Below are 25502 nucleotides of genomic sequence, written 5' to 3' on the forward strand. Positions count from 1 at the left end.
TCAATGATATTGTAGGGTGTAACCACTATAGCGCCAAAGTTTTATTTGCGGCCAAAAGTAAAACTACTGGGAGAAAACATAAAATTACACTGCCCCTGTGTATAGCCTTCTCTCGCCTAAGAGTATGCCATAAAAATAAAGAATTATATATTATTAGGTTAAACGATACTGGAATGCACATAAAGGATTTGCAAATTTTTAAATACAAATAAAATATATCGCCGATATGATAAATTCGAAAAACTAAGCTATACATTAAAGGTGAGCACTATGTTCGATTTATTCACCAAAACAGTAGATTAAAAGTACAAATATATTTATGAAGACGCTTATATTTTGATCAAGTTTTGCCAAATAATGGTTGGAAAAGATCCATGGAATTGATTACAAATAACTTGATATTTCTAAATTAATTTATTAAGAAAAGTAACCGTGAAAACAAGCTGGTTTTCAGCTTGAAAACTGAACATAGTACTCAGCTTAAGCTGCAAAAAAATTTATAATTTAAAATTCTGTTTACGAAAATGACACTTTTTGGTTGTCAACTGAAAACTTCTCGAACCATGTTTGAATTTTACGACGAATTGAATACAGAGATTCACCCTATAGTTTGCAAAATTCTTAATTTGTAGTTAGTAAACATCAACTTTTATTTTCCAAATAAATTATTTATGCAAACATGGTTTTCATTTTTTTTTATATAGAATTTTATTCAACATTAAACATTGATACAATTAAAAACTTTGTAGGTTACATTGAATATGGTAATAACTGTAAAAATGACAGACTATTATTATTATTACAACTAATGTAATTGGCATTGGTTATAAATTTACATCATTTTTAATGATACGTTGCTGTGAAGACTATTTTGTTTTTCTACTAATAAATACTAACAATAAATAGTAGACATTTACGACACTCATTAATAAAATTCTAATAATATGTGGTCTCTACAACTAGTTAACAGGATTTATAAATGTTAAATTTTCTACTTTCTTTCTTTAAAAAGGGCAACATTATTACATAAAAGTATGTGAGTGTGTGATTTTTTTTTAATATTTTGATAATACACAGTATGGAAGTATTTCGGTTACATATTGGTGGATAGGAAAAGACAAACGGATTTTGTATTTCTGCTGATGTAATTAATTTTAGGAAGTTTTTATAATTCAGTCTTTTGATTTGACACGACGACGGGCACTGTTATTGCGACTCTTTATCGATTTCGGAGATGATTTGCCATTTTTCTTTTTGCTTAATTCGGTGGCCGTACTTAATGCAATAGCAAATTGGGCAATATAATAGGTGATCATAATCCATAACTGTAATTAAAAATTATAATGAAAATTTCTTTAATATTCTACCAGTGTCTACCAATATTAACTTACCCTAGCATGGGGTATTTTAAGTAGGAACATATCAAGGGCAATCATGCTATCAGATAAAACGAACAAAATGCTACCAATGGCACAGAAAATATAAATTGGAGTTTTTTGGTCAACAGCACGGGCCAGGGAACGCCAGCACATAGTTAAGAGTAAGCAGCCATAAACAGGAAGTCCAACTATTAAAACCCCTTCCAACCTCTTGAAAACCAAGCCAACAGCTGAAAGTGGAACAAAATGAAGACAAATTAATTTTTAATGTTCTTTTATAAATATTGGATTCAAATATTCAGGCAAATGCTGAAAATACTTGAAAAACGAATAAGTTTCGGAAAAATACGGTGACGAAAATACTCACGCTCTCGAATATAATTGCGCTTAAGAGTTGAATTTAATAATGTTCACCAGATAAATTAGTCAGACAATTTTATTCTCAGACATATTATTCTAGTCGGTGAAACTTTTTTAACTATTATTCGGATCTAGGCACTCAAAAAGAAAATTCGTGTGCAAGAGTATGCATGTGAGTCACGACATTTCTGTGCGTTACTGCCTTCCTCTTAGCATGATTATGCGTGAATAAGAATGTTCGGCTCGTGAGTGTGAGCCTTTACAGAAAAAACTATTACCAATTAAAATTTTTGTTTTTCAATTGATATAACATAATTAAATTTTTAATGAAGATAGAAACATTAAGTTAATTAAGCCAATGATTTTTTTAGTTAGATTTTTCAAAAAATCTAACTTTTAATCAAACTAAAACATTTATTGAGTTCTGGAATCAACATCAATTAAACTTTTAATTGTATCATTAAAAAAATTAATTTAAATTTGCTCATGAAATCAGTTAATTTTTTAATCAAGTATGTTTTTAAGCCCAATCAAAACTGTGATTGACACTATCATTTTTGTTATTGAAGAAATTTCAATTCGTTAAAAAAAATAATTGGATCAATTAATTTCGTGATTGTATCAGAAACAAAATTTTTGTGTGTTCGAAAGTTTTTCGTGCGTGAGTATGGATTTTCATTTCGTGAGTGTGCCTGATTTTGAGTCGTACCAAAAACTATCCACATTTTCCACATAAAGTGCTTTGGCACTTGAGTCGAGTTGAGTCGACGTATTCGTCGGCGGCGTCGACTGGCAATAAATGGTCGGCGGCGACTGAAATCGGCGGCTTCATTCTCTGGTAACAAGAAGCCAAATCAAATCCAAAACGGTTTGAGATAGAAAGTTGATTCAAACGGCACAAATGAGTACTAACCTAGCACAAATTGGCACAACATTCAGTTTTTTGAAATTCGAAAATTTTAAATTTTGACTATTTTCAATCATAAAGTGGCATTTTTTACAAAAAATTTTTGCGAATATCTCCAAAACGGGTTGAGATAGAAAGTTGATTCAAACGGCACAAATGAGTACTAACCTAGCACAAATTGGCACAATATTCAGTTTTTTGAAATTCGAAAATTTTAAATTTTGACTATTTTCAATCATAAATTGGCATTTTTTACAAAAAGTTTTTGCGAATATCTCCAAAACGGTTTGAGATAGAAAGTTGATTCAAACGGCACAAATGAGTACTAACCTAGCACAAATTGGCACAACATTCAGTTTTTTGAAATTCGAAAATTTTAAATTTTGACTATTTTCAATCATAAATTGGCATTTTTTACAAAAAGTTTTTGCGAATATCTCCAAAACGGGTTGAGATAGAAAGTTGATTCAAACGGCACAAATGAGTACTAACCTAGCACAAATTGGCACAATATTCAGTTTTTTTAAATTCGATAATTTTAAATTTTGACTATTTTCAATCATAAATTGGCATTTTTTACAAAAAGTTTTTGCGAATATCTCCAAAACGGTTTGAGATAGAAAGTTGATTCAAACGGCACAAATGAGTACTAACCTAGCACAAATTGGCACAACATTCAGTTTTTTGAAATTCGAAAATTTAAATTTTGGCGTTTTTCAAACACATATTTTTGAACTTTTTTAAAAATTTAATTTGGCTGTTTCTCGGAAACGGCTTGAGATAGAAAGGTGATCTCAACGGCACAACTTAGCACAAGTCGTTAACGGTTTAATACAATATTAAAATTTTCGAAATTCGAAAATGTCGATTCTGGAAATTTTTCGAAATTTTAGAATTTCTCGAAAACTATAAGAGATAGAATTTTTATTTAAACGGCACAATAATGTACTCGGCTAGCACAACTCAGCACAACTGTCAAAATGTCGAATTTCGAAAATGGCGATTCCGGCAAAAATTTTGTTGAAAAAAGTTTTTTCCAAATATCTCGGCTATTTGATAAAATTTAAAAAAACAAATTGCAGCACAAATCGGCACAAACCTAGCACAATCCAGTACAACTTTCAAATTTTCGAAATTCGAAAATGGCAATTCTACTTTCTTGGACATGAAATTTGGCTCAAATGTCATTACAGAATTATTTTCATAAAATTAGTGTAGCATGGAAGGGTGACAGCACTACCCCGCCATCTGTATTCTTTGCGGAGTAAATCCAAACTACTCCGTTGTTAGCACTGAACACAACCACAATATTAAGTTTCGCCTAAAATTATGCCATAAAATGCTACACTTGCATCATGACTATCACTACTATTAATCTAACGAATTTGTAATCATGTTTTTTTTAGTATAAATAAGACAGTTTATACATTTTAAACTTAAATTTAAGTAGCAACAATAAGGAGGAAGAGTCCACCCTGTGCAAAGAAAACACAGTCATATTATAGATATATAACCATATGTGTCCCAATAAATATATTTAGAATTTTGTTTTAATATTTTCAACTTACCTATAGCTCCAAGTGCATAAAAAGGTATAGCAAGTTTCCATTTCAATGGCTTAAAACCAAATGCTGATATGTAAAATATTTGTGCCACACCAAATGATCCCATGCCATGTGGGAACATATCAATATTGAGTAAAATATCTCCACCACAAGAGAATATTAAACCAATCAGTATGAGTTGGGAATATCTGTATCTGTAAAGCAAAATAAGCGATATCAATTATTACAATAAAGGATCTCTAATGGGAATATTAGAATCTTACTCTTTGGTGAATCCAAATCCTTTCATCACCACAAAGAACATTAAGCTCACAATGGGAGCACATTTCAATATCGTTGTATAGAGTTCGCCATGAGGATTTCGGACCAATGCAAAATAGAGCACCACAAAATTCAAGAAGGGAGCCAATTTAAGGCTTTGACTTTTGCACTGTAGGAAGAAATTGAAAATAATACTACTTACTACAAAAACTATTTACATAAAAAATGTGTAATTGTAAAATAAAAACACATAAAAATACAGTTTTTCTCAGACATTCTATGATCTTAATGACCCATTATCCTTCAAAATGAATTTATATAGTGCAACGAATCATCTCCAAAGAACGTTTTTCTATTTTCTTTATCACTAAAAAATTTTTTGCTACAAAATATTTATTTTTGTAATAAAAAATAATTTTTAATCAAAATTGGCACTGTTCTTTTCTGACTTTAAGACTTTAATAAGATACATTTTTAAGTTTCATAGTAAAAATTTAATATGTAATGTCGAATATATTCGGAATATTCCGAACATTTTTGGAATATATGTAAAAAAAACATGTTGGTGTTCGGTTGAAGCAGGGATTGAACCCACGAACCTTTGTGTGCAAGACGGGAATGCTAACCATGGCTCTACTGCAGTTAACTAAATTTATGTTCTGTTAAATAAAGTTTCTTTACATCGGTTCGTGGGCGTCGAGGACTATGCTTTATAAATATAACAGCTATAGCGATAATTGTCTGTTGATGACAACAGCTACGTAGCCCAATGGATAGTGTGTTGTACGAGGGCGGTTCGGAAACTTCTTAGCCTATCAATGAAAGAAAATAGATAGTTTTTCAAAAATATTTTTATTTTTCAATATAATCTCCTGAAACTTCAATACTCTTAGTCCAACGCTTTTCTAGCAATTCTATCCCTTGATTAAAATAGTTTTCCTCAAGGTCTTCAAAATAGTGGTTTACAACTGTAATTGCATCTTCACTTGATGTAAAACGCTTGCCAGCAAGGATTTTTTTTGATTTGGGAACAAGTAAAAGTCACTGGGAGCTAAATAAGGAGAATAAGGTGGGTGGTCAAGCAACTCGTACTTGTGCGCTGGTGCGTTGTCTTGATGAAAAATTATTTTTTTGTGTTGTAAGCCATGACGTTTTTCTCGAGTTTGTACATTTAATTGATTCAAAAGGTTGCAGTAGTACTCTGAATTTATTGTTTTACCCTTTTGCAGATAGTCAATCAATAAAATACCTTTGAAGTCCCAAAAAACCGTTGTCATAACCTTACCAGCCGATTGAATTGTTTTTACCTTCTTTGGGGCACTTCCTCCAGCTTCAGGCCATTGTTTGGATTGTTCTTTTGTCTCTGGAGTATAGTGGTGGATCCATGTCTCATCAACAGTTATGCAACGACGCTTAAAATCCATTTTATTTCGCTTAAAATGAGCCAAACAACCTTGAGAAATGTTCATTCTTATGCGTTTTGATCGACTGTTAACAAATGCGGCACCCATCGTGCAGAAAGCTTTTTCATCGGTAGTTCTTCATGCAAAATTAAATGGACTCGATCATTTGCGATACCCATGATATTAGCAATTTCACGCACTTTTATTCGTCAATCATTTATACCATATCATGCACTTTGGCTACAATTTCTGTTGTTGTTGCTGTTTTTGGACGTCCACTAAGTGGTTCATCTTCAATGCTTGTACGACCATGTTTAAATTCAGCAACCCAATTTTTTACTGTTCCACCTGAAGGAGCACTGATAAACCTTTTTTGTAAATATTTAATGGCAGCACGCATTTCTAATTTTTTCATTGTAAAAAAATTGCGGATGCGTCTTTTTTGAACACCTGTTTCTATATGAAGGAGTTGCCAGATAGAAATAAAATTTAACATGTGTTCATAACAGAGATGGAAGTTTCCAAAACACCTAACTTTTTTCTGTTTATACCGCGCTTTTTGTGCTAGGCTAAGAAGTTTCTGAACCGCCCTCGTATGGTTCGCGGTTCGCTTCTCCGTCCAGGTAAAATGTAAAATTTAAAACATTTTTAAAATCGAATAATTCCTTCTACATTGTTTGTATTACAAAAAAAAGTTCCAAGAACTAAAAACTCCGTAGAAGTGAGAAAGATGTGGGGAAGGTAATTTGCCAGAAAATAATTTTGTTTGAAATTGTTTTTACATCTTGTAAAATAATCAACGTTTATCTTTACATCGAAAAGCAAATGGAAAACGATATTTGTTTGTCTAACATTTCGTTTGGAGGAAAGAATTATTTTTCTGCGTGAAGTTAGCTCTAAGAAGCCGCCGTGGTGCAATGGTTAGCATACTGGCCTCGTATGTTACTCCAAAAAGTTTTTCAAAGGTGGATTGTTCCATCCGAGTAATGCTGGGGAAATTTCTGAGTGTAAACTCTACCTTACTTTTTGCCCATAGCACAGTGGTCGGTGCTGTATGGAGTTAGCGGCCAAAAATACTTCCAGTATAGGTATCATCGTGAAACTTCGGTCACGGCTTTATATTTATGTCAGAACTATTCAATGATAAAATGGAATTGATTGATGACACTTTGGTATAGCCCCCTATAGGGAGCCACCGTGGTACAATGGTTAGCATGCCCGCCTTGCATACACAAGGTCGTGGGTTCGATTCCTGCTTCGACAGAACACAAAAAATTTTTTTCAGCGGTGGATTATCCCACCTCAATAATGCTGGTGACATTTCTGAGGATTTCAAAGCTTCTCTAAGTGGTTTCACTGCAATGTGGAACGCCGTTCGGACTCGGCTTTAAAAAGGAGGTCCCTTGTCATTGAGCTTAACATGGATGCACTCAGTGATAAGATAGAAGTTCACCAATTTGGTATCACAATGGACTGAATAGTCTATGTGAGCCTGATACATCGAGCTGTCACCTAACTTAACCTAACCTAACCATAGCCCCCTACATAAACCGATCTCCCGAGTTTACTTCTTGGGTTTCTAGAAACTGTAGTTTCTATCCGAAACTATTGAATTGAAATCTAGAGGTATTTTAGGACCAAAAGTAGGTGCGCTGAAAATGGTGTGTATCGGTCCATGTTTTGGTATAGCCCCCATATAGACCGATCTCCCGATTTTTTTTCTTGGGCTTCTAAAAACCATAGTTTCTATCCAATTTCCCTGAAATTGGAAATCTAGAGGTATTTTGGGACCACTAATAGGTGTGCCGAAAATTGTGCCTATCGATTCATGCATTTATATAGCCCCCATATAGACCGATATCCCGATTGTACTTCTTGGGCTTCTAGAAACTGTAGTTTCTATCCGATTTGAAAATTGAAATCTAGAGGTATTATAGAACCAAAAGTACGTGTGCTGAAAATGGTGTGTATCGGTCCATGTTTTGGTATAGCCACCATATAGACCGATATCCCGATTTTACTTCTTGGGCTTCTAGAAACCATATCCGATTTCCCTGAAACTGGAAATCCGATTTCCCTGAAACTGGAAATCTAGAGGCATTTTAGGACCACTAATAGGTGTGCCGCAAACGGTCCTATAGGTCCATGCATTTATGTAGCCCCCATATAGACCGATATCCCGATTTTACTTCTTGGGCTTCTAGAAACCGTATTTTCTATCAGATTTGCTTTAATCTTGAAATCTAGAGGTATTTTAGGACCACAAATAGGTGTGAAGAAAATGATGGCTATCGGTTCATGTGTTGGTATAGCCCCAATATAGACCGATCTTCCTTTTTTTTGCTTCTAGAAAACGTAATCATATTTGGATATAAAACCAACAAGACCGCTTCGATCTGAGGGAGATAACACAAAGCAGCTGATATTATTAATTTAGAATCTTGGAATATTAACCAATAAGCAACAAAAACTCTTTGGAGACTTCAGGGGGAACACAACTAAAACTCTAGTTAAAATTTGCATATACTCGAATGAACGAACAATGAGACTGAAAAATATTAATTTTATAACAAACTTGAAACAAGTTTAACACATTGTCGTTATTTTAAAATATAGTTACCACCATTTGATTCAATATACATTTCGATTTATTTCGATAGAAATTTTTCTTCTTTTATTTTATTTATTTAAAGTTGAATTTAATTTTATACTTTTTCACACTGCAAAATTCAACTGCTTACTTGTTCTCTCTTTTGAAGCCGTTCTTAAAGATTACAGATGGAATAAAACAAATATAAATTTTAAAACCTTGTTTGCATCTTGTTTGAGACAGTGTTGCCACACTTTTTGACAAACTACTAACATTGATTTTTTATTTTCGGACAATGGGATCGACCACTGCGCATAGTAGTATTTATGTGATGGCTGACGTATATGAAAACGACAACATTTATCAATCGATATTCTTAATATAAGGTCGAAAACATTATCTCGCAGTGACTTTATAGAGCTGCATTTAGATAAGTTATTTACTAATTTTCTTCTTCATATACCATTGGATTTCTAGTGGTTTTAATATCTTTATGGATGTCCACATGAGTTTGAAATCGAAAACAGCTTGATAAGATGTATAAACTAGCTATCTTTATACTCGTGTGGTAGCAAATCCAAATCCAAAAATAATCAAAAACACATCGAAATAAATGTACGAAAATACTTCAATGATTAGATTGAACTTAGTTTTTGATAAGACATTTAGTTCGGATGCCTTAGAAGAAGAAAGTAAGCGATAAATATGAAAATTACTCTATTGAAAAGTTTATCTATATATATAAAATTCAATCTATGTTTGTTTGTTTGTTTGTATGTACCGAGTTGGCTCCGAAACGGCTGAACCGATTTACTTGAAACTTTCAGAGATCGTAGGGGGCGTTCATGTGGTGAAAACAGGGTACCTCATTTGTTGACACCTGGTCGCGGAGAGGGACCTCCCCTTTGTCGGACTTTTTGAAAATTGGACCAAAGTTGACCGATTTGGTTGAAATTTTCGTTGAAGATTGGGGTTGGCATCTAGACAAAGATCCGCTACTTTTTATTTCGATATTTGGTGGCGGAGGGGGGCCTCTCCTTTGTTCAACTTTTTTTAAAGTACAGTGAAAAAACTAAAATTCTCTAAATTATCTGAGATTTACAGAGAACATGTGGTGAGGTTATGGAATTAATATGGGGTGCCCGATGATTTTATATGTGGATGGGGAAGGGACCTCCCCCTTGCCCTACTTTTTGGAACTTGGAACAAAATTATGCGATTTGCTTGAAATTTTCATTCAATTCAATTTTGCCCAAATTTTTTTTTTTTGAAAGTTCAAACAAAACTAAACTCCGCCGACTGAAATTTTACAGAAAAAATGGGTTACGAAATTTATATCAGGTTCCTGATTTTTTAATAAAAATAAAAGGACATAGGGAGACATCCGCTTCTCTTAAGTACATACAGAGAAACAATTAAACTTTACCGAGTTACTTGAAATTTACAGAGGACTGGGGAGAGATCGTAACCTCCGTCAACCGTAATAGTTGATACCTGATTTTGTGATATTTGGACGGAAGAGAGGCCGCCCCTTTAGGCTTATAATTTGCTTGACATTTTCTGGGACGTTTACAAAAGATACGCTAAATCACTTTTCGATATTTGGTCGGGGAGGAGGTCCTCCTCTAAAACTACAAAAAAAATTTAAGTTTTCTTGAAATTTACAAAGGCAGTGGGGGAAGGTTATGAACGAAGAGGCAACCTTCCTTGCCCCACACTTGAAGGAAAGTTTCAAGAATTTTCAGGGAAGGTTAGGGGTGTCGATATTGTATCGGGGAAAGTGACGTCCCTTTAAAACAATAGAGCAAAATTTAAACATCTCCGATCTACTTGAAATTTACAGGGACGTGGCAGGAGGTGATTAAATTTAGACATAATTTTTAAATTACTATATGATTTTTCGATATCTGGTTGGGGAAGGGGAAAATTGAAATTTATAGGGACCAATGAGTAGTTGCGAAATTAATATAGGGTACGTGATAGTCCGATATCAGGTCGGAGTGGAGCGTAGGTGGGGAGAGGGTTCCCTTTTCTCCGTTTTTTTTTTCTTAAATTGAAAGTAGAGGGTTGTCCGTAAATGGGAACTCGGTACATAATTTTATGATTTTTGCACAGGCTTCTGCCAGACTTCTTTTTAGTCTTCTTTTTAGTAAAGAGAGGGTTCCCTTTTGTCCGTTTTTTTTTTTTTCTTAAGTTGAAAGTAGAGGGTTGTCCGTAAATGGGAACTCGGTACATAATTTTATGATTTTTGTACAGGCTTCTGCCAGACTTCTTTTTAGTAAAGAACTTAAATTTACATGAAATTGGCAGCCAACGTAGAGGGTGCATCATTTTCCAACATTTTAGCAAATGTTAATGAGGTCAAATTTTTTACTACTTTTGCTTTTTCCGATTTATTGGATGGGAAACAGTAATTCTTTGTATGTTATTATAAAGGGTGATTTGTTAAGAGCTTGATAACTTTTTTTAAAAAAAAAACGCATAAAATTTGCAAAATCTCATCGGTTCTTTATTTGAAACGTTAGATTGGTCCATGACATTTACTTTTTGAAGATAATTTCATTTAAATGTTGACCGCGGCTGCGTCTTAGGTGGTCCATTCGGAAAGTCCAATTTTGGGCAACTTTTTCGAGCATTTCGGCCGGAATAGCCCGAATTTCTTCGGAAATGTTGTCTTCCAAAGCTGGAATAGTTGCTGGCTTATTTCTGTAGACTTTAGACTTGACGTAGCCCCACAAAAAATAGTCTAAAGGCGTCAAATCGCATGATCTTGGTGGCCAACTTACCGGTCCATTTCTTGAGATGAATTGTTCTCCGAAGTTTTCCCTCAAAATGGCCATAGAATCGCGAGCTGTGTGGCATGTAGCGCCATCTTGTTGAAACCACATGTCAACCAAGTTCAGTTCTTCCATTTTTGGCAACAAAAAGTTTGTTAGCATCGAACGATAGCGATCGCCATTCACCGTAACGTTGCGTCCAACAGCATCTTTGAAAAAATACGGTCCAATGATTCCACCAGCGTACAAACCACACCAAACAGTGCATTTTTCGGGATGCATGGGCAGTTCTTGAACGGCTTCTGGTTGCTCTTCACTCCAAATGCGGCAATTTTGCTTATTTACGTAGCCATTCAACCAGAAATGAGCCTCATCGCTGAACAAAATTTGTCGATAAAAAAGCGGATTTTCTGCCAACTTTTCTAGGGCCCATTCACTGAAAATTCGACGTTGTGGCTCGTTAGTAAGTCTATTCATGATGAAATGTCAAAGCATACTGAGCATCTTTCTCTTTGACACCATGTCTGAAATCCCACGTGATCTGTCAAATACTAATGCATGAAAATCCTAACCTCAAAAGAATCACCCTTTAATATAGTGCTCAATTTTCAGATATGTTGAGCAGAAGGATACCTTTCCTTGACAAACCCCACTTAAAATTCACAAGAAATATAGAAGATTGTCCAACTACTTGAATACAGAACATTATTAAAAAAATTTGGAGGAAAGGGTACACCCTCTCCCGCCGTATTTGTACCTATAAACGAAAAATCAAGTAGTCCGATTTGTTTAAAAGAATTGAAATCTTTTCGAATTTGTTTTCAGCACGAAGGATATAGTTGACTAAGTTAATGCAAAATGTTCCTCCAAATACGCTTCGGAAGGCGCAGCGAAGCGGGCCGGGTTACGCTTTTTGTCAAGGAAAGGTAAGGTAAATCTCAGATAATTTGGAGAATTTTAGTTTTTTCACTGTACTTTAAAAAAAGTCGAACAAAGGAGAGGCCCCCCTCCGCCACCAAATATCGAAATAAAAAGTAGCGGATCTTTGTCTAGATGCCAACCCCAATCTTCAACGAAAATTTCAACCAAATCGGTCAACTTTGGTCCAATTTTCAAAAAGACCGACAAAGGGGAGGTCCCTCTCCGCGACCAGGTGTCAACAAATGAGGTACCCTGTTTTCACCACATGAACGCCCCCTACGATCTCTGAAAGTTTCAAGTAAATCGGTTCAGCCGTTTCGGAGCCAACTCGGTACATACAAACAAACAAACAAACAAACATAGATTGAATTTTATATATATAGATGATATAGGTCGAAACCCTTAGTTGCTAGTATCATTATTTTGTATTTATTTTCATAATTTATTATGATTTTAAATGAACTAATAATAATCATATTAGAAATGGCGATATTAGATTAGATATATCTAAGGAAAAAACGAATAGATTACAATTTGTTTCCTAGAACAAGTACGCAAAGCTCAAACTTAAAAAAGACCTTAGAAACGTATTGAACTAATATAAAAGATTATGCAACCAAAATGTTAGGATACACAATTTAGACAATAATAACAAATTTCTTTCCCATAAAGATATTTTAATTGAAAGAAAGTTCATAATATATGATTTAAGAAAGGTTTTCTCTAAATTTAGGACAAGAAACGTTGACATTTGCGTCGCTACGTTAAAGTCATATCTCTTTGAAGCAAGTGAAATTTTCCTTAAATTAAAGTAAATAATTTTTGTTTTAAAAGTGTTTAAATCAACTGAGAAGAGTCTTTGGATTAAAAAAAGTAGCTTCAAAAATTGTTTAATACTGTTTTTGAGAATCATGCATATTTCGTATGTATTTTTTGAAATGAAGGTAACATTTCGTTAAAGTCATATGTCTTTGGAGTAAGGCAAATTTCCTTTAAGTAAAGAAAATCATTAAGTAAAGTAATAATCTTTAAATTAACTGAGATATTGAATCTATGGATTAAAAATATAAAAGGTTCAAAAATAGGCTAATAATTATTTTGAGGGTTTTTCATCGTTGGCTTAAAATGTATTTTTGTGATATTAAGATAACATTTTGGGCTTTGTTATAACTGACATTTATTTGTACATGATTACCTTTGGTGATACATTGCAAAAAGAGACCAAAAAATGATACGAGGGCGGTTCGGAAACTTCTTAGCCTATCAATCAAAGAGAATAGTTAGTTTTTCAAAAATATTTTTATTTTTCAATATAATCTCCTGAAACTTCAATACTCGTAGTCCAACGCTTTTCTAGCAATTATATCCCTTGATTAAAATAGTTTTCCTCAATGTCTTCAAAATAGTGGTTTACAACTGTAATTGCATCTTCATTTGAGGTAAAACGCTTGCCAGCAAGGGATTTTTTCAGATTTGGGAACAAGTAAAAGTCACTGGGAGCTAAATCAGGAGAATAAGGTGGGTGGTCAAGCTACTCGTACTTTAATTTGTTGATTTTAGCCATTGTTAAAACACTCTTGTGCGCTGGTGCGTTGTCTTGATGAAAAATTATTTTTTTTTTGTGTTGTAAGCCAGCAAGTTTTTTTCGAATTTGTACATTTAATTGATCCAAAAGGTTGCAATAGTACTCTGAATTTATTGTTTTACCCTTTTGCAGATAGTCAATCAATAAAATACCTTTGAAGTCCCAAAAAACCGTTGACATAACCTTACCAGCCGATTGGATTGTTTTTGCCTTCTTTGGGGCATTTCTTCCAGCTTCAGTCCATTGTTTGGATTGTTCTTTTGTCTCTGAAGTATAGTGGTGGATCCATGTCTAATCCGCTGTTATGAAACGACGCTTAAAATCAATTTTATTTCGCTTAAAACGATCCAAACAAGCTTGAGAAATTTTCATTATGCGGCACCCATCTTGCAGAAAACTTTTTCATCTGTAGTTCTTCATGCAAAATTAAATGGACTCGATCATTTGAGATGCCCATGATATTAGCAATTTCACGCACTTTTATTTGTCAATCATTTATACCATATCATGCACTTTGGCTACAATTTCTGTTGTTGTTGCTGTTTTTGGGCGTCCACTACGTGTTTCATCTTCTATGCTTGTACGGCCACGCTTAATTTCAGCAACCCAATTTTTTTACTGTTGCATATGAAGGAGCACTTTCACCTAACACATTCACCATATCATTATGAGTTTCTTGTCCCGATAAACCTTTTTTATGTAAATATTTAATGACAACACGCATTTCTAATGTTTCCATTGTAAAAAAAAATGCGAATGCGTCTTTTTTGAACAACTCTTCCTATATGAAGGTGTTGCCAGATCGAAACAAAATTTAACATGTGTTCATAACAGAGATGGAAGTTTCCAAAACACCTAACTTTTTTCTGTTTATATCGCGCTTTTTGTGCTAGTCTAAGAAGTTTCCGAACTGCCCTCGTATATGGGACATGTACACTGAACTACACTCAAAAAAAAGTGAACTCTCTATTTCACTAAAGCCATATTAACTTTATATTAGTTCATAGAATCATTATGTTTGGAAAAAGTTTATTTTAGTCAAATAATTTTTTGCGTATGTTAGTTAAATGAACTAAAAAAAGGGAAAAAGTTATACACAAATAAAGCATAAAGATTTCCTAATTTCGTATTTCTTACAAAATAGTTCATTATTTCTTTAAATTTGTAAATTTTACCAAAAATGTGTCCATCATGAACTTCGTATGTCACTAAAGACATTCTTGCAATTTTGAACTCCAAGATTTCTCTTAAAACTACAAAATTTTCTTTAACTACTGAAAAAATTTAGTTATGTCTAATAAATTTTCTTGAATTTGGCGAAAAATATTTACTTATTTTTGCCATATCGGAGTGATGCCAGCGCTTGTAATACCGTTTAGTTAAAATTTTCTAAAAAAGTTCCAAATTTTCTAAAATTAATCGAAAGTTATCTTTCCTGGTGGGTTCACTGTTTTTTCAGTGTAGAATTTTATTGGCTTTAGTGCCCCAACGACTTCACTTTTTTCTGTAATTTTAGATTTATAGAGCCTAGATTTGAAGCTAGATAGCTCCATAAAAAATTACCTTATTTTAAAGACGCAATCTATAACAAACGCCTTAAAATCTTTGACTTCGAGTAACATTTGATAAGAGTCAAAAGTAATCTACTATGGATACACTGAAGAATGTCATTACATGGGAGATGAAAAAAATACCGAACAATAATCAAGGATTCAGAATTTTCAAAACATGTTATGTTTCTCAGTTTTCAATTAATGTTCAATTCGTTTGATTAGTAAACTTCGTTTTAGTTACCCTGTATAACACACGCTAAGGTGCCAATATTAACTGATAATCACATCTATCAGCAGTTTAAGATATCACATCAGAATCCTTTTTATTTTCATTGATAAGCTTTCTCATGTATTTATTATCCTTATCGCAAAAAGCTTTGCCAATCGAAAATTCTTAGGACGTTTGTGTTGTTTCACAAGCACGCACATCGTAGACACAACATATAGACAAGGTCAAGGACATGGAAAATAGAAATCCACAAAGGCATGAAAGCATGAAAACAGACAAAGTACGCAAGTATCAAACGTCTATAAAACTCACACACCCCCACACTACACAAAACAAAAACTGCGATGGATATCAACAATCAAACAATGAACTAAGGACTATGAGTGGAAATGGGTAAACGTTAAACCGGAAATAGATGTTTCTTTGTTTTGGATTTTCTTTGATCAATGAAATTTCCACAAAACATGCAAAGGCCTAGGTACATACATCCAGAGATATGATACAAACAATTGAGTAAAGATGCAAAGGGGAAAACAAGCCGGACCAATCATGGAAAAGTGTTAAGTAAGTAGAGAATTTTCTTTGGATGTCTATACCTCTGCATGTGGCGGACTGTAAGGACTTACAAGATGAATTAAATCCGTCATATTGCCGGGAAATATTGGAGCAAAATGTTTTCTTTCACTGTTGTTATAATATCGGATTGCGTGTCGTCTTGAAGCTTGATATTGTTTTTATTATTATTTGCCCGTTTTGTTTTTTGTTTTTTTTTTGTCCGACGATGATGTTCCGGTTGGATGTATTCGAAAGATACAATTCACTTTAATGTACAGTGACTGACCCCACACATGTACGCACTGACATACATACACGTTAAGCTAAAAATGCTACAACGTGTTATCCGTTCGAACAAACCGTTTCGGTAAATTGACTGCCACCAACTAAAATTATAGAACATCATCGCAAACGAGAAGTACGCTCACACGCTCGCTATCAGTTCAAAAAAGTAATAACTCTCTGCCGATGTTGTCATTTTAGCGCGTTTTACGGAAACAAGAAAACTAGCCGCTTGTATTGAAAATTTAAGAAGGTTTGAATATGAATGCTTGTTGCACGCAGATAAGGAATATGATTACCCCAAAACATAATACACCTATACCTCGCTTTGCGTCGCAGATACGTTCCAAAAAAATCACGACGCAAAGCGAATTATGATTTTCTATGGCAAACCATGCAAAGATTGGAGATAGATAACAACATCGAAAACCTAACGACGTAAAGTGAAAACTAGTACACATTCATCAGCGAAACAACGCAAAACGAAACGACGCAAAGCGAGGTTAGGTGTATTACTTTTTCACTGTAACCATTATATTTTCTCGAAAATAAATATCTGATCTCGGCAAACATGTTCTGTTTGGCAAGAAAATAATATTTTCGAAACAACAATGTTCCATGTTTCGGGTGCAAATGTAACATTATGGTCTTACAACATATTTTGGGTGACCATATTCCTTCTATGGGTGTGTTTGCCCAAAATCTATTTAAAAACTAAAAAAAACATGAAACGTCGCCCAAAGTTTTCTGGAGACCTTCAAAATGTTCATCCGTAATGGCTTTCTCTTCAAGTGATTTTTATTTCGAGTTCGAGACTTTATGAAAATTCGAAAACACAGGCGAATTCAGCAGAATACTTTGTGATTGTGATAGGTGTGAGCTATGAGCTGTTGCGATATCCTGGTGAAATACAGTCGAAGTTCTATTTAACGAATATCCCATTTAGCGAAAATCCAATTTCCAAATTCTTACCATTGAGTATTCTAAATAACGAACGGTTGATTAAAAGCTTAAGATTAAAAGCTTTTTCGATTTAACGAAAACGCTTTTAATCTTAAGAAAATAAAAAAACAACAAATCAGCAATATTTGACGATTGTGAGAATCACTTAAGTCCATAGGAAATGTCCACAAAGTACGGCATTCCCAAGATATTTATATTCCATCGATAGTTTGGAAACACATATTCAATGGCCGAGTAACTAGGTAAATTTAGATTAGATAGAGTGCAGTCCTCTACGGGAAATGGATTTACCCCAGAACCGGTACGGGACTACTGCCTGGTGTGAATCGACCAGTCCCAGTTCTGGTCGAAAAGTATGGAAGGGACCGGTCACTTTAACACGGGTTTGTCATTGACGCGGGTAAATTTACACTGCAGGACACGGTTTGGACTCATTCCAAAGTACATGACCTGGTAGAACTTACTAGGACTAGACAGGTCCTCATGAACCAGTCTGGGACAAACACTTAGGAACCGGTATTACTTTGATCATCCCAATTGCGCCAGAAAGAAAAACTTTTGTAAATGAAATTTTAAAAACTGCGACAAACTGGAGCACTGGTATAAGTCCTGTAATAGGTACGTTAGTGGCAATATGCACCAAATTTTCGTAGGATCGTCAGTTGTACAAGTGATGAATTTTTCTCTTCTTAATGAGTGCTACCCGATTCTATATTTAGCTCAATGACAAGGAAACTCCTTCTTATAGCTGAAGAGAATGGGAGCCACCGTGGTGCAATGGTTAGCATGCCCGCCTTGCATACACAAGGTCATGGGTTCGATTCCTGCTTCGACCGAACACCAAAAAGTTTTTCAGCGGTGGATTATCCCACCTCAGTAATGCTGGTGACATTTCTGAGGGTTTCAAAGCTTCTCTAAGTGGTTTCACTGCAATGTGGAACGCCGTTCGTACTCGGCTATAAAAAGGAGGTCCCTTGTCATTGAGCTTAACATGGAATCGGGCAGCATTCAGTGATAAGAGAGAAGTTCACCAATGTGGTATCACAATGGACTGAATAGTCTAAGTGAGCCTGATATATCGGGCTGCACCCTACCTAACCTAACCTAACTTAGCTGAAGAGAAACTATGAAATTCACAGGAATGTCAACATCGTTAGTGAGAGGGATAAACTACCACTGAAAAACTTTTTTGGTGCTTGGTCGAAATGGTAATCTACCGTTGAGAGTAAATCTATGCCGACAGGAGCAGCAGAGTAATGGTGTATGAGGGAAGTTTTAGGAAAATGTTACTATAAACACTATCTATGCCTGGTCCAGAGCACACAAATATTGACATGGGTGTATATAAGCCCCCATAAGACAGTGAATCTTGGATCCTCTTTTTTATCTAACCTATTCTAGATATATCAAGTTCATCAGTTATTAAGGATTATTTAAAGTAACATTTCTATAAGTGCCTCTGTAGTTTAGTTTTGCCAAATGCTTATGAATTTTTACTCATCTGGTATATAAACTACGATTTTCAATAAAAGTTAACATTTAATATTCCTGTTCGATTTAACGAATTTTTCTAAATAAGGAAAGTACCTGACAATATATCGTTCGATAAACCGAGCTTCGTCTGTATCACCTTTTATAATATGTTTATAATTCCGTTAGTATTACATAGAAATAAAGATTTCCGACTATGCAATCTTCATCAGGGAGATATTCTAGGACGATCTAACGATGTCCCTCTGTCTGTGAGTTGTAATCAGGCTACAATAATGGAGCTATCCTTCTAAAATGTGGCACAGATTTGTTATTTATCTGTAAGGGGGTCAACTTTGAAGATGGACTATATCGGCGCACATTGGGGTTTTTGATATCAAAAATGGGAATTAATTGAAAAATGAAATTTAGGAGAACCGAAAAAATTTTTATAGTCGGTAAAAGTACACAAAATTCCACATCACTAGCGCAAAAATTGTGTCTTTGGCAAGTACCGTTGTGTCACTATATATGTTTGAAGTTGGAGTTATTTTACGTTTTCCTTGCGTGCGATATAAATGTAAATTATTGGTGTCTTAAAAATTAGTTTTGAGTGTTTTCTAAAGCGATAATTAAAAAAATAATAATGGAACCTTCATCCTCAGGTTAATAAGATTTTTTTTGTGTTTTTTATTTTTCTATTTGACTTGTGTTATTATATGAAATTTAGTTTCGCTCGTAAGTCTTTAAATTAGAGGATTTCGAGAAATATGTCGACAAATAGTTGTGAATAAAGCCAAATTAAGTAAAAAAGTTTATTTTTTCTAAAACAATAAACTCTTTTGAAAGCATAGATGAAAAAGTTGTCTGCACTTTTTTGCACATTTTGAAATTAAATGGAAATACATTTTTCAACCCCTGGTATTATATGTCCCCAACTGTGCACAAATATTTATTACTTGGAGCAGAAATAATTAACCACGCTTTACTTCCAATTGGACAGTTGTCGGAAGAAGCGCAAGAAGCTAGAAACAAAGATTTTAAAAATTTTAGAGAGCATTTTTTGCGAAAATGTTCTATGGAAAAGTCAAATGAAGAGATATTTAAAAGACTGTTAATTAACATACTTCGGATCCAGTTATATCAGAAATGAGAAATTAAAAGAGAAGAAACCCCACAATTTGCCTATGGAAGCAATTCAAATGTTGATATTTGAGTCAAATCTTGATGGTGATCAAAATGTCAGTGTTGATGATAATGATACATATAGTAATTTTACTGGCGATGATGATAATAATTGTTAAGAATCAGATCAAAAAGCAGATATTCATTCTCTTTTTTTTTGTTGCAAATTAACTAATGGAAAACAAATAAAATGTGGACTAAAAAATATTTAAAATTTGATTGGTTTTATGTCTTTTAGTGAATTTGGCCGAAAAAAGTTAAAACTATAAACAGGGAAAGCTACTTCGAATTAATTCCCACTTTTGACATCAAAAACCCCACTGTGCGGCGTTTCGATATCACCCCACACGCAAAAAAATAATTCTTTCCTCCCAAACGAAATTTTAGACAAACAAAGTTCGTTTCTTATTTGCTTTTCGCCGTAAGGAAGTGTATTTGGAAGAAAAGTATATATTTTTTGTGATAAACATTTATTCTTTTCCAGGATGTAACAACAATTTCATAAAGACTAACTAAAAAAAAAATTTTTCTTGCTAATTGCATTTTCCCTCACATCTTTCTCACATCCACGATTTTTTTTAGTTCTTAACACCTTTTCCTGTAATACCAACAATGTAGAAGAAATTATACGAATTTATAAATTTTTAAAATTTTTTTACCTTTCGCCTGGACGGAGAACCGAACCGCGGACCATGCACTTTGTAAGCCAACACACTAACCACTGAGCTATGTACTTGTTATGGTCATCAATAGATAATTATCCATATAAGTTATATTTATATAGCATAGCTTGCGGCGCCCACGAACCGAATAAACAAAGTTTATTTAACAGAAACAAACATTTAGTTTGGCACCGTGGAGCAGTGGTTGCTACGTCTGACTCTCATGCCAAGGGTCGTGGGTTCGATCCCTGCTTCGACCAAAGTTTTTTTTTTTTTGTTTTTGTTGTTTTGTTTACATACATTCTACATATGTTCGGAAGATTCCGAAAAAATGTTCAACATTACATTGTAGTATATTAAATTTTGAACTGTAAAATGTGTTTTATTAAAGACCAAAAGTCAGAAAAGAACAGTGTTTGATATAAACGAAATAGACTCTGTTGTTGTTTCAAAAATAACTTTTTTTTATTGAAAAAATAAAAACTTTGTAACAAACGATTTTTTTTGGTGATAAAAGTTTAAAATTTTCGAAGCAATTCAAAAAACTCTAACAAAAGAAAAACGTTTTCGGTACACGTTTTCCAAACGTTTTTTTTTCTTTCCGTACAGTATAAAGCGAATATACCATTTGGTTTCTTGAGCATCTAGCTTTCACTTCTTTTATCTGATTTGTCTGATCCTCATAATCCTCATATAGACCGATTTCTTGGTCTTATAGACATTTAAATACGATTTGCTTGAAATTAGATTTTCGGTCCATCAATACATGTGCCAAATATGATGTATGTAGGTCTACGTTTTGGCATATAGACCGATCATCCGATTTGATTCCTTGGCCATATGGACACCGCAACTCTTATCCGATTTGCCTAAAATTGAAATCTAGAGGTATTTCAGGTCCATAAGAGATGGGCCAATCGTGGGTTATATCGGTACGTCTTTGATAAAGCCCTCATATACAATCGTCTCCAGATTAAATTCTTTAGGGAACAGATGACAGGGGATATCAATTCTACGGCCAATTGTATAGTCCATGCCTTTTTTGAAGTATGGACCATCCTCTTCGAATTTCGAATTGCTAACAGGTTGGCTGATAAGTCCCCAGTCGGACACATAGATGGCGTCGCTAGTATTAAATGCATATTATTTTTATATAGTACCAACCTTCAAATGATTCGTGTCAAAATTTTACGTCTGTAAGTCAATTAGTTTGTGAGATAGAGCGTCTTTTGTAAAGCAACTTTTTATTGTGAAAAAAAATGGAAAAAAAGGAATTTCTTGTTTTGATAAAATACTGTTTTCTGAAGGGAAAAATACGGTGGAAGCAAAAACTTGGCTTGATAATGAGTTTCCGGACTCTGCCCCAGGGAAATCAACAATAATTGATTGGTATGCAAAATTCTAGCGAGGTGAAATGAGCACGGAGGACGGTGAACGCAGTGGACGCCCGTAAGAGGTGGTTACCGACGAAAACATCAAAAAAATCCACAAAATGATTTTGAATGACCGTAAAATGAAGTTGATCGAGATAGCAAATGAAATGAAATATCTGTGAAAAATGGGTGCCGCGCGAGCATACATTTGACCAAAAACAACAACGTGTTGATGATTCTGAGCGGTGTTTGCAGCTGTTAACTCGTAATACACCCGAGTTTTTCCGTCGATATGTGACAATGGATGCAACATGGCTCCATCACTACACTCCTGAGTCCAATCGACAGTCGGCTGAGTGGACAGCAACCGGTGAACCGTCTCCGAAGCGTGGAAAGACTCAAAAGTCCGCTGGCAAAGTAATGGCCTCTGTTTTTTGGGATGTGCATGGCATAATTTTTATCGATTATCTTGAGAAGGGAAAAACCATTAACAGTGACTATTATATGGCGTTATTGGAGCGTTTGAAGGTCGAAATCGCGTCAAAACAGCCACATATGAAGAAGAAAAAAGTGTTGTTCCACCGAGACAACGCACCGTGCCACAAGTCATTGAGAACGATGGCAAAAATTCATGAATTGCGCTTCCAATTGCTTCCCCAACCACCGTATTCTCCAGATCTGGCCCCCAGCGACTTTTTCTTGTTCTCAGACCTCAAAAGGATGCTCGCAGGGAAAAAATTTGGCTGCAATGAATAGGTGATCGCCGAAACTGAGGCCTATTTTGAGGCAAAACCGAAGGAGTACTACCAAAATGGTATCAAAATATTGGAAGGTCGTTATAAGGGTACTATGTTGAATAATAAAAACGAATTTTGACAAAAAATGTGTTTTTCTTTGTTAGACCGGGGACTTATCAGCCAACCTAAATAAAACAACAGTAATATGCTGCCAACCCTGATATTGAAGACGAGGCAAGCGTATTTGTTTCAAAGCAAAATAGAAACGAATTAGCAGCACTGATAGCTCTGCGACTACCGGCGAAATTCCAAATGAACAGTACCACCCTAAACTCAGAGAAGAGCTTACTGGCTTCTATGTTGTGCAAGTGCGTTTATTTGTTTGTTTTTATTTCAATTGCAGTGTGTTATTCATAGTAAACAATGACAAAATCCACCCCCAACGAAATTAAGTAACAAATACAAAACTTTCGTTGAGAACATTTTAAATTTCTCTCGGTTCCCTTAGTTTTCTCTCAACTCAACTAGAGCGAGAGATATGAATATAGGCTTTTCAGCGGGATTTCTTGAAATATGAGCTTTGAGAATTTTGGAAATGCATTATAGTCGAACAAAGTATAAGCAATCAACAGGTTTGAAAGCTTAGTTGAATGAAATTAATGCCATGGTATAAACAACACCGACATTAAAGAGTGCTACTACATTCAGAAAGAAGGAGTAGTAGCAATGATTTTTAATTTCATACAAAAACTTCTATTCTATTTCCAAGAACAAAATATATTTGATCTTAACCATTCATTTAATCATAATATATCTTATAAAATTTCGAGTTTAAAAAAAGGTGGAAATTTGTTTGGAAAATCGTCACAATACCAAGATATCTCCAAAATCGAAAAATAATGTATTTCAAGTATTAATGATACAACTTAAAATTCAAGAAAATGTTTAGCTTCAAAAGAAAACACACACTCAAATAAAGTGAACTCACTATTTCACTAAAGCCAATTTAACAAAATGTTAGTTCATGAACTTATTATATTTGGTGAAAGTTTCATTTACTCTAATAATTTTTTGCGTACGTTAGTTAAATGAACTAAAAGATGGGAAAAAATTATACACAAGTTAAGGATAGAGATTTACTAAATTCGTATTTGTCATAAAATAGTTCATTATTTCTTCAAATTTGTAAATTTTACTACAAAAGCGTCCATCATGAACTTCATATGCCACTAAAGACATTGTTGCAATTTTGAACTCCAATTTTTTCCTTCAAAATACAAAATTTTCTTTAAAAAGTGAAAAAATTATAAATAATTTTAAACTTAATAATTTCTAATAAATGTTCTTGAATTTGTCGAAAAATTTGTACTTATTTTTGCGATAACGGCGCGATGCCAGCGCTTGTAATACTATTTAGTTAAAAATTTCCAAAAATAATTCAAAATTTTCTAAAATTAATCCAAAGTTTTCTTCCTGGTGGGTTCACTGTTTTTTCAGTGCAGTTAAGGCCCAGTGTCTTTGAAGTAAAGCAAAATTTCCTTAATGTCAATTTGGGAAGAATAATTTCTATAAGATGTTTGCATATGAGATCATTTTTAAAAGTATATACCTTTACTTATTCTTTGTTTTTCTCGATTAGAATTTATTATTGGTACTTTTTTTATTTTCAAATTTTTGATTATTATACCCTTCACCACTACTGTGGTACAGGGTATAATAAGTTTGTGCATTTGTATGTAACGCCAAGAAGGAAAAGTCTGAGACCCATCGTTTAGTATACCGATCGTCTTAGAATTAAATTCCGAGTCGATTTAGCTATGTCCAAGGCCGTATTCAGGGGGGGGGGATGAGGGGGGTCAAACCCCCCCCCCCCCCCCCCCGAAATGAATGAATATTTTTATATAAATAAATATATATTTTTAGCTGCATAGAAAAATCTTATCGAAGATGTTGAAGAAAAGCTGGAGGTTTTATTTTGAAAAACGCCTACCTATAAAACTTGCACAAATCATAGAATACTAGTTGAAAAGCCCGTCAAACGACGGTCGAAAAAACAAATTGTTTTTGTTCTCGCACCACAAATTTCATTTTTGGAAAATGTCTTTCTGCTTTTTATTTGTGTTTGTTGTTCTTTTTGTGAACATGACTCGCTTTGTTTGGCCATAGCAACAACAACGAAACAGCCAAACACACATGTGTAAATGAAATGGCGCAAAACCTGCGAAAAGAACCTGCCTAATTCAGCGATGGAAGCACTTGGAGAGTGCAATAAAGATATATTTCCAAACGTGCATATTCTTTTAAAAATTTTGGTCACTTTGCCAGTTACTCAGGGATGGAAAATACAATTTTTAAGAAAGTACAAAAAAGGTATTTTTTGAGCGGAAAGGTACTTTTTACTAAATTTCAACAAAAATTTCACTGGAAAATTATTGTCAAGAGACTAAATTTTAAAGAAAATAAAATTTTGACAAAATTTTCTATATAAATAAAATTTTGCAAAAATTTTCTATAGAAATAAAATTTTGCAAAAAAAATCTGTAGAAAAAAAATGTTGCAAAATTTTTTCTATAGAAATAAAATTTTGCAAAAATTTCCTATAAAAATAAAATTTGTACAAAATTTTCAATTGAAATAAATTTTTGACAAAATTTTCTATAAAAATAAAATTTTGCAAAAATTCTATATAGAAATAAAATTTTGACAACATTTTCTACCGAAATAAAAAATCGATAATATAGAATC

General features: G+C 33.9%; 1 protein-coding gene across 2 annotated transcripts; it reads right to left on the reverse strand.

Moving 5' to 3' along the window:
* Positions 1 to 689: 689 nt before the first annotated feature.
* Positions 690 to 16461, reverse strand: LOC142222915 (lysoplasmalogenase TMEM86A). 2 transcript variants are annotated; one of them, XM_075292937.1, is made up of 5 exons: positions 16157 to 16461; positions 4475 to 4641; positions 4215 to 4405; positions 1392 to 1609; positions 690 to 1325 (listed from the first exon to the last, which is right to left on the reverse strand). In XM_075292937.1, exons 1-5 carry the CDS (start codon positions 16175 to 16177, stop codon positions 1173 to 1175), a joined length of 750 nt encoding a protein of 249 aa, XP_075149052.1. In that variant the 5' UTR covers positions 16178 to 16461; the 3' UTR covers positions 690 to 1172. The 2 variants fall into 2 exon arrangements, with proteins under 2 accessions (XP_075149052.1, XP_075149051.1); XM_075292936.1 differs by having other exon boundaries at positions 16127 to 16461.
* Positions 16462 to 25502: the final 9041 nt, after the last annotated feature.

The sequence above is a fragment of the Haematobia irritans genome, chromosome 1 (genome assembly GCF_050003625.1).
Source record: "Haematobia irritans isolate KBUSLIRL chromosome 1, ASM5000362v1, whole genome shotgun sequence".
In the NCBI taxonomy this organism is placed as follows: domain Eukaryota; kingdom Metazoa; phylum Arthropoda; class Insecta; order Diptera; family Muscidae; genus Haematobia; species Haematobia irritans.

Excerpts from the sequence above, each read along its gene's own strand:
- LOC142222915 (XM_075292936.1), bottom strand. The coding sequence starts at position 16,177 with ATGACGGATTTAATTCATCTTGTAAGTCCTTACAGTCCGCCACATGCA. Across the intron at positions 4,642-16,126 it reads ACAGTCCGCCACATGCAGAG|TGCAAAAGTCAAAGCCTTAA; the intron begins GTATAGACATCC and ends TTCTTCCTACAG. Across the intron at positions 1,326-1,391 it reads TTAAAATACCCCATGCTAGG|TTATGGATTATGATCACCTA; the intron begins GTAAGTTAATAT and ends TTTTAATTACAG.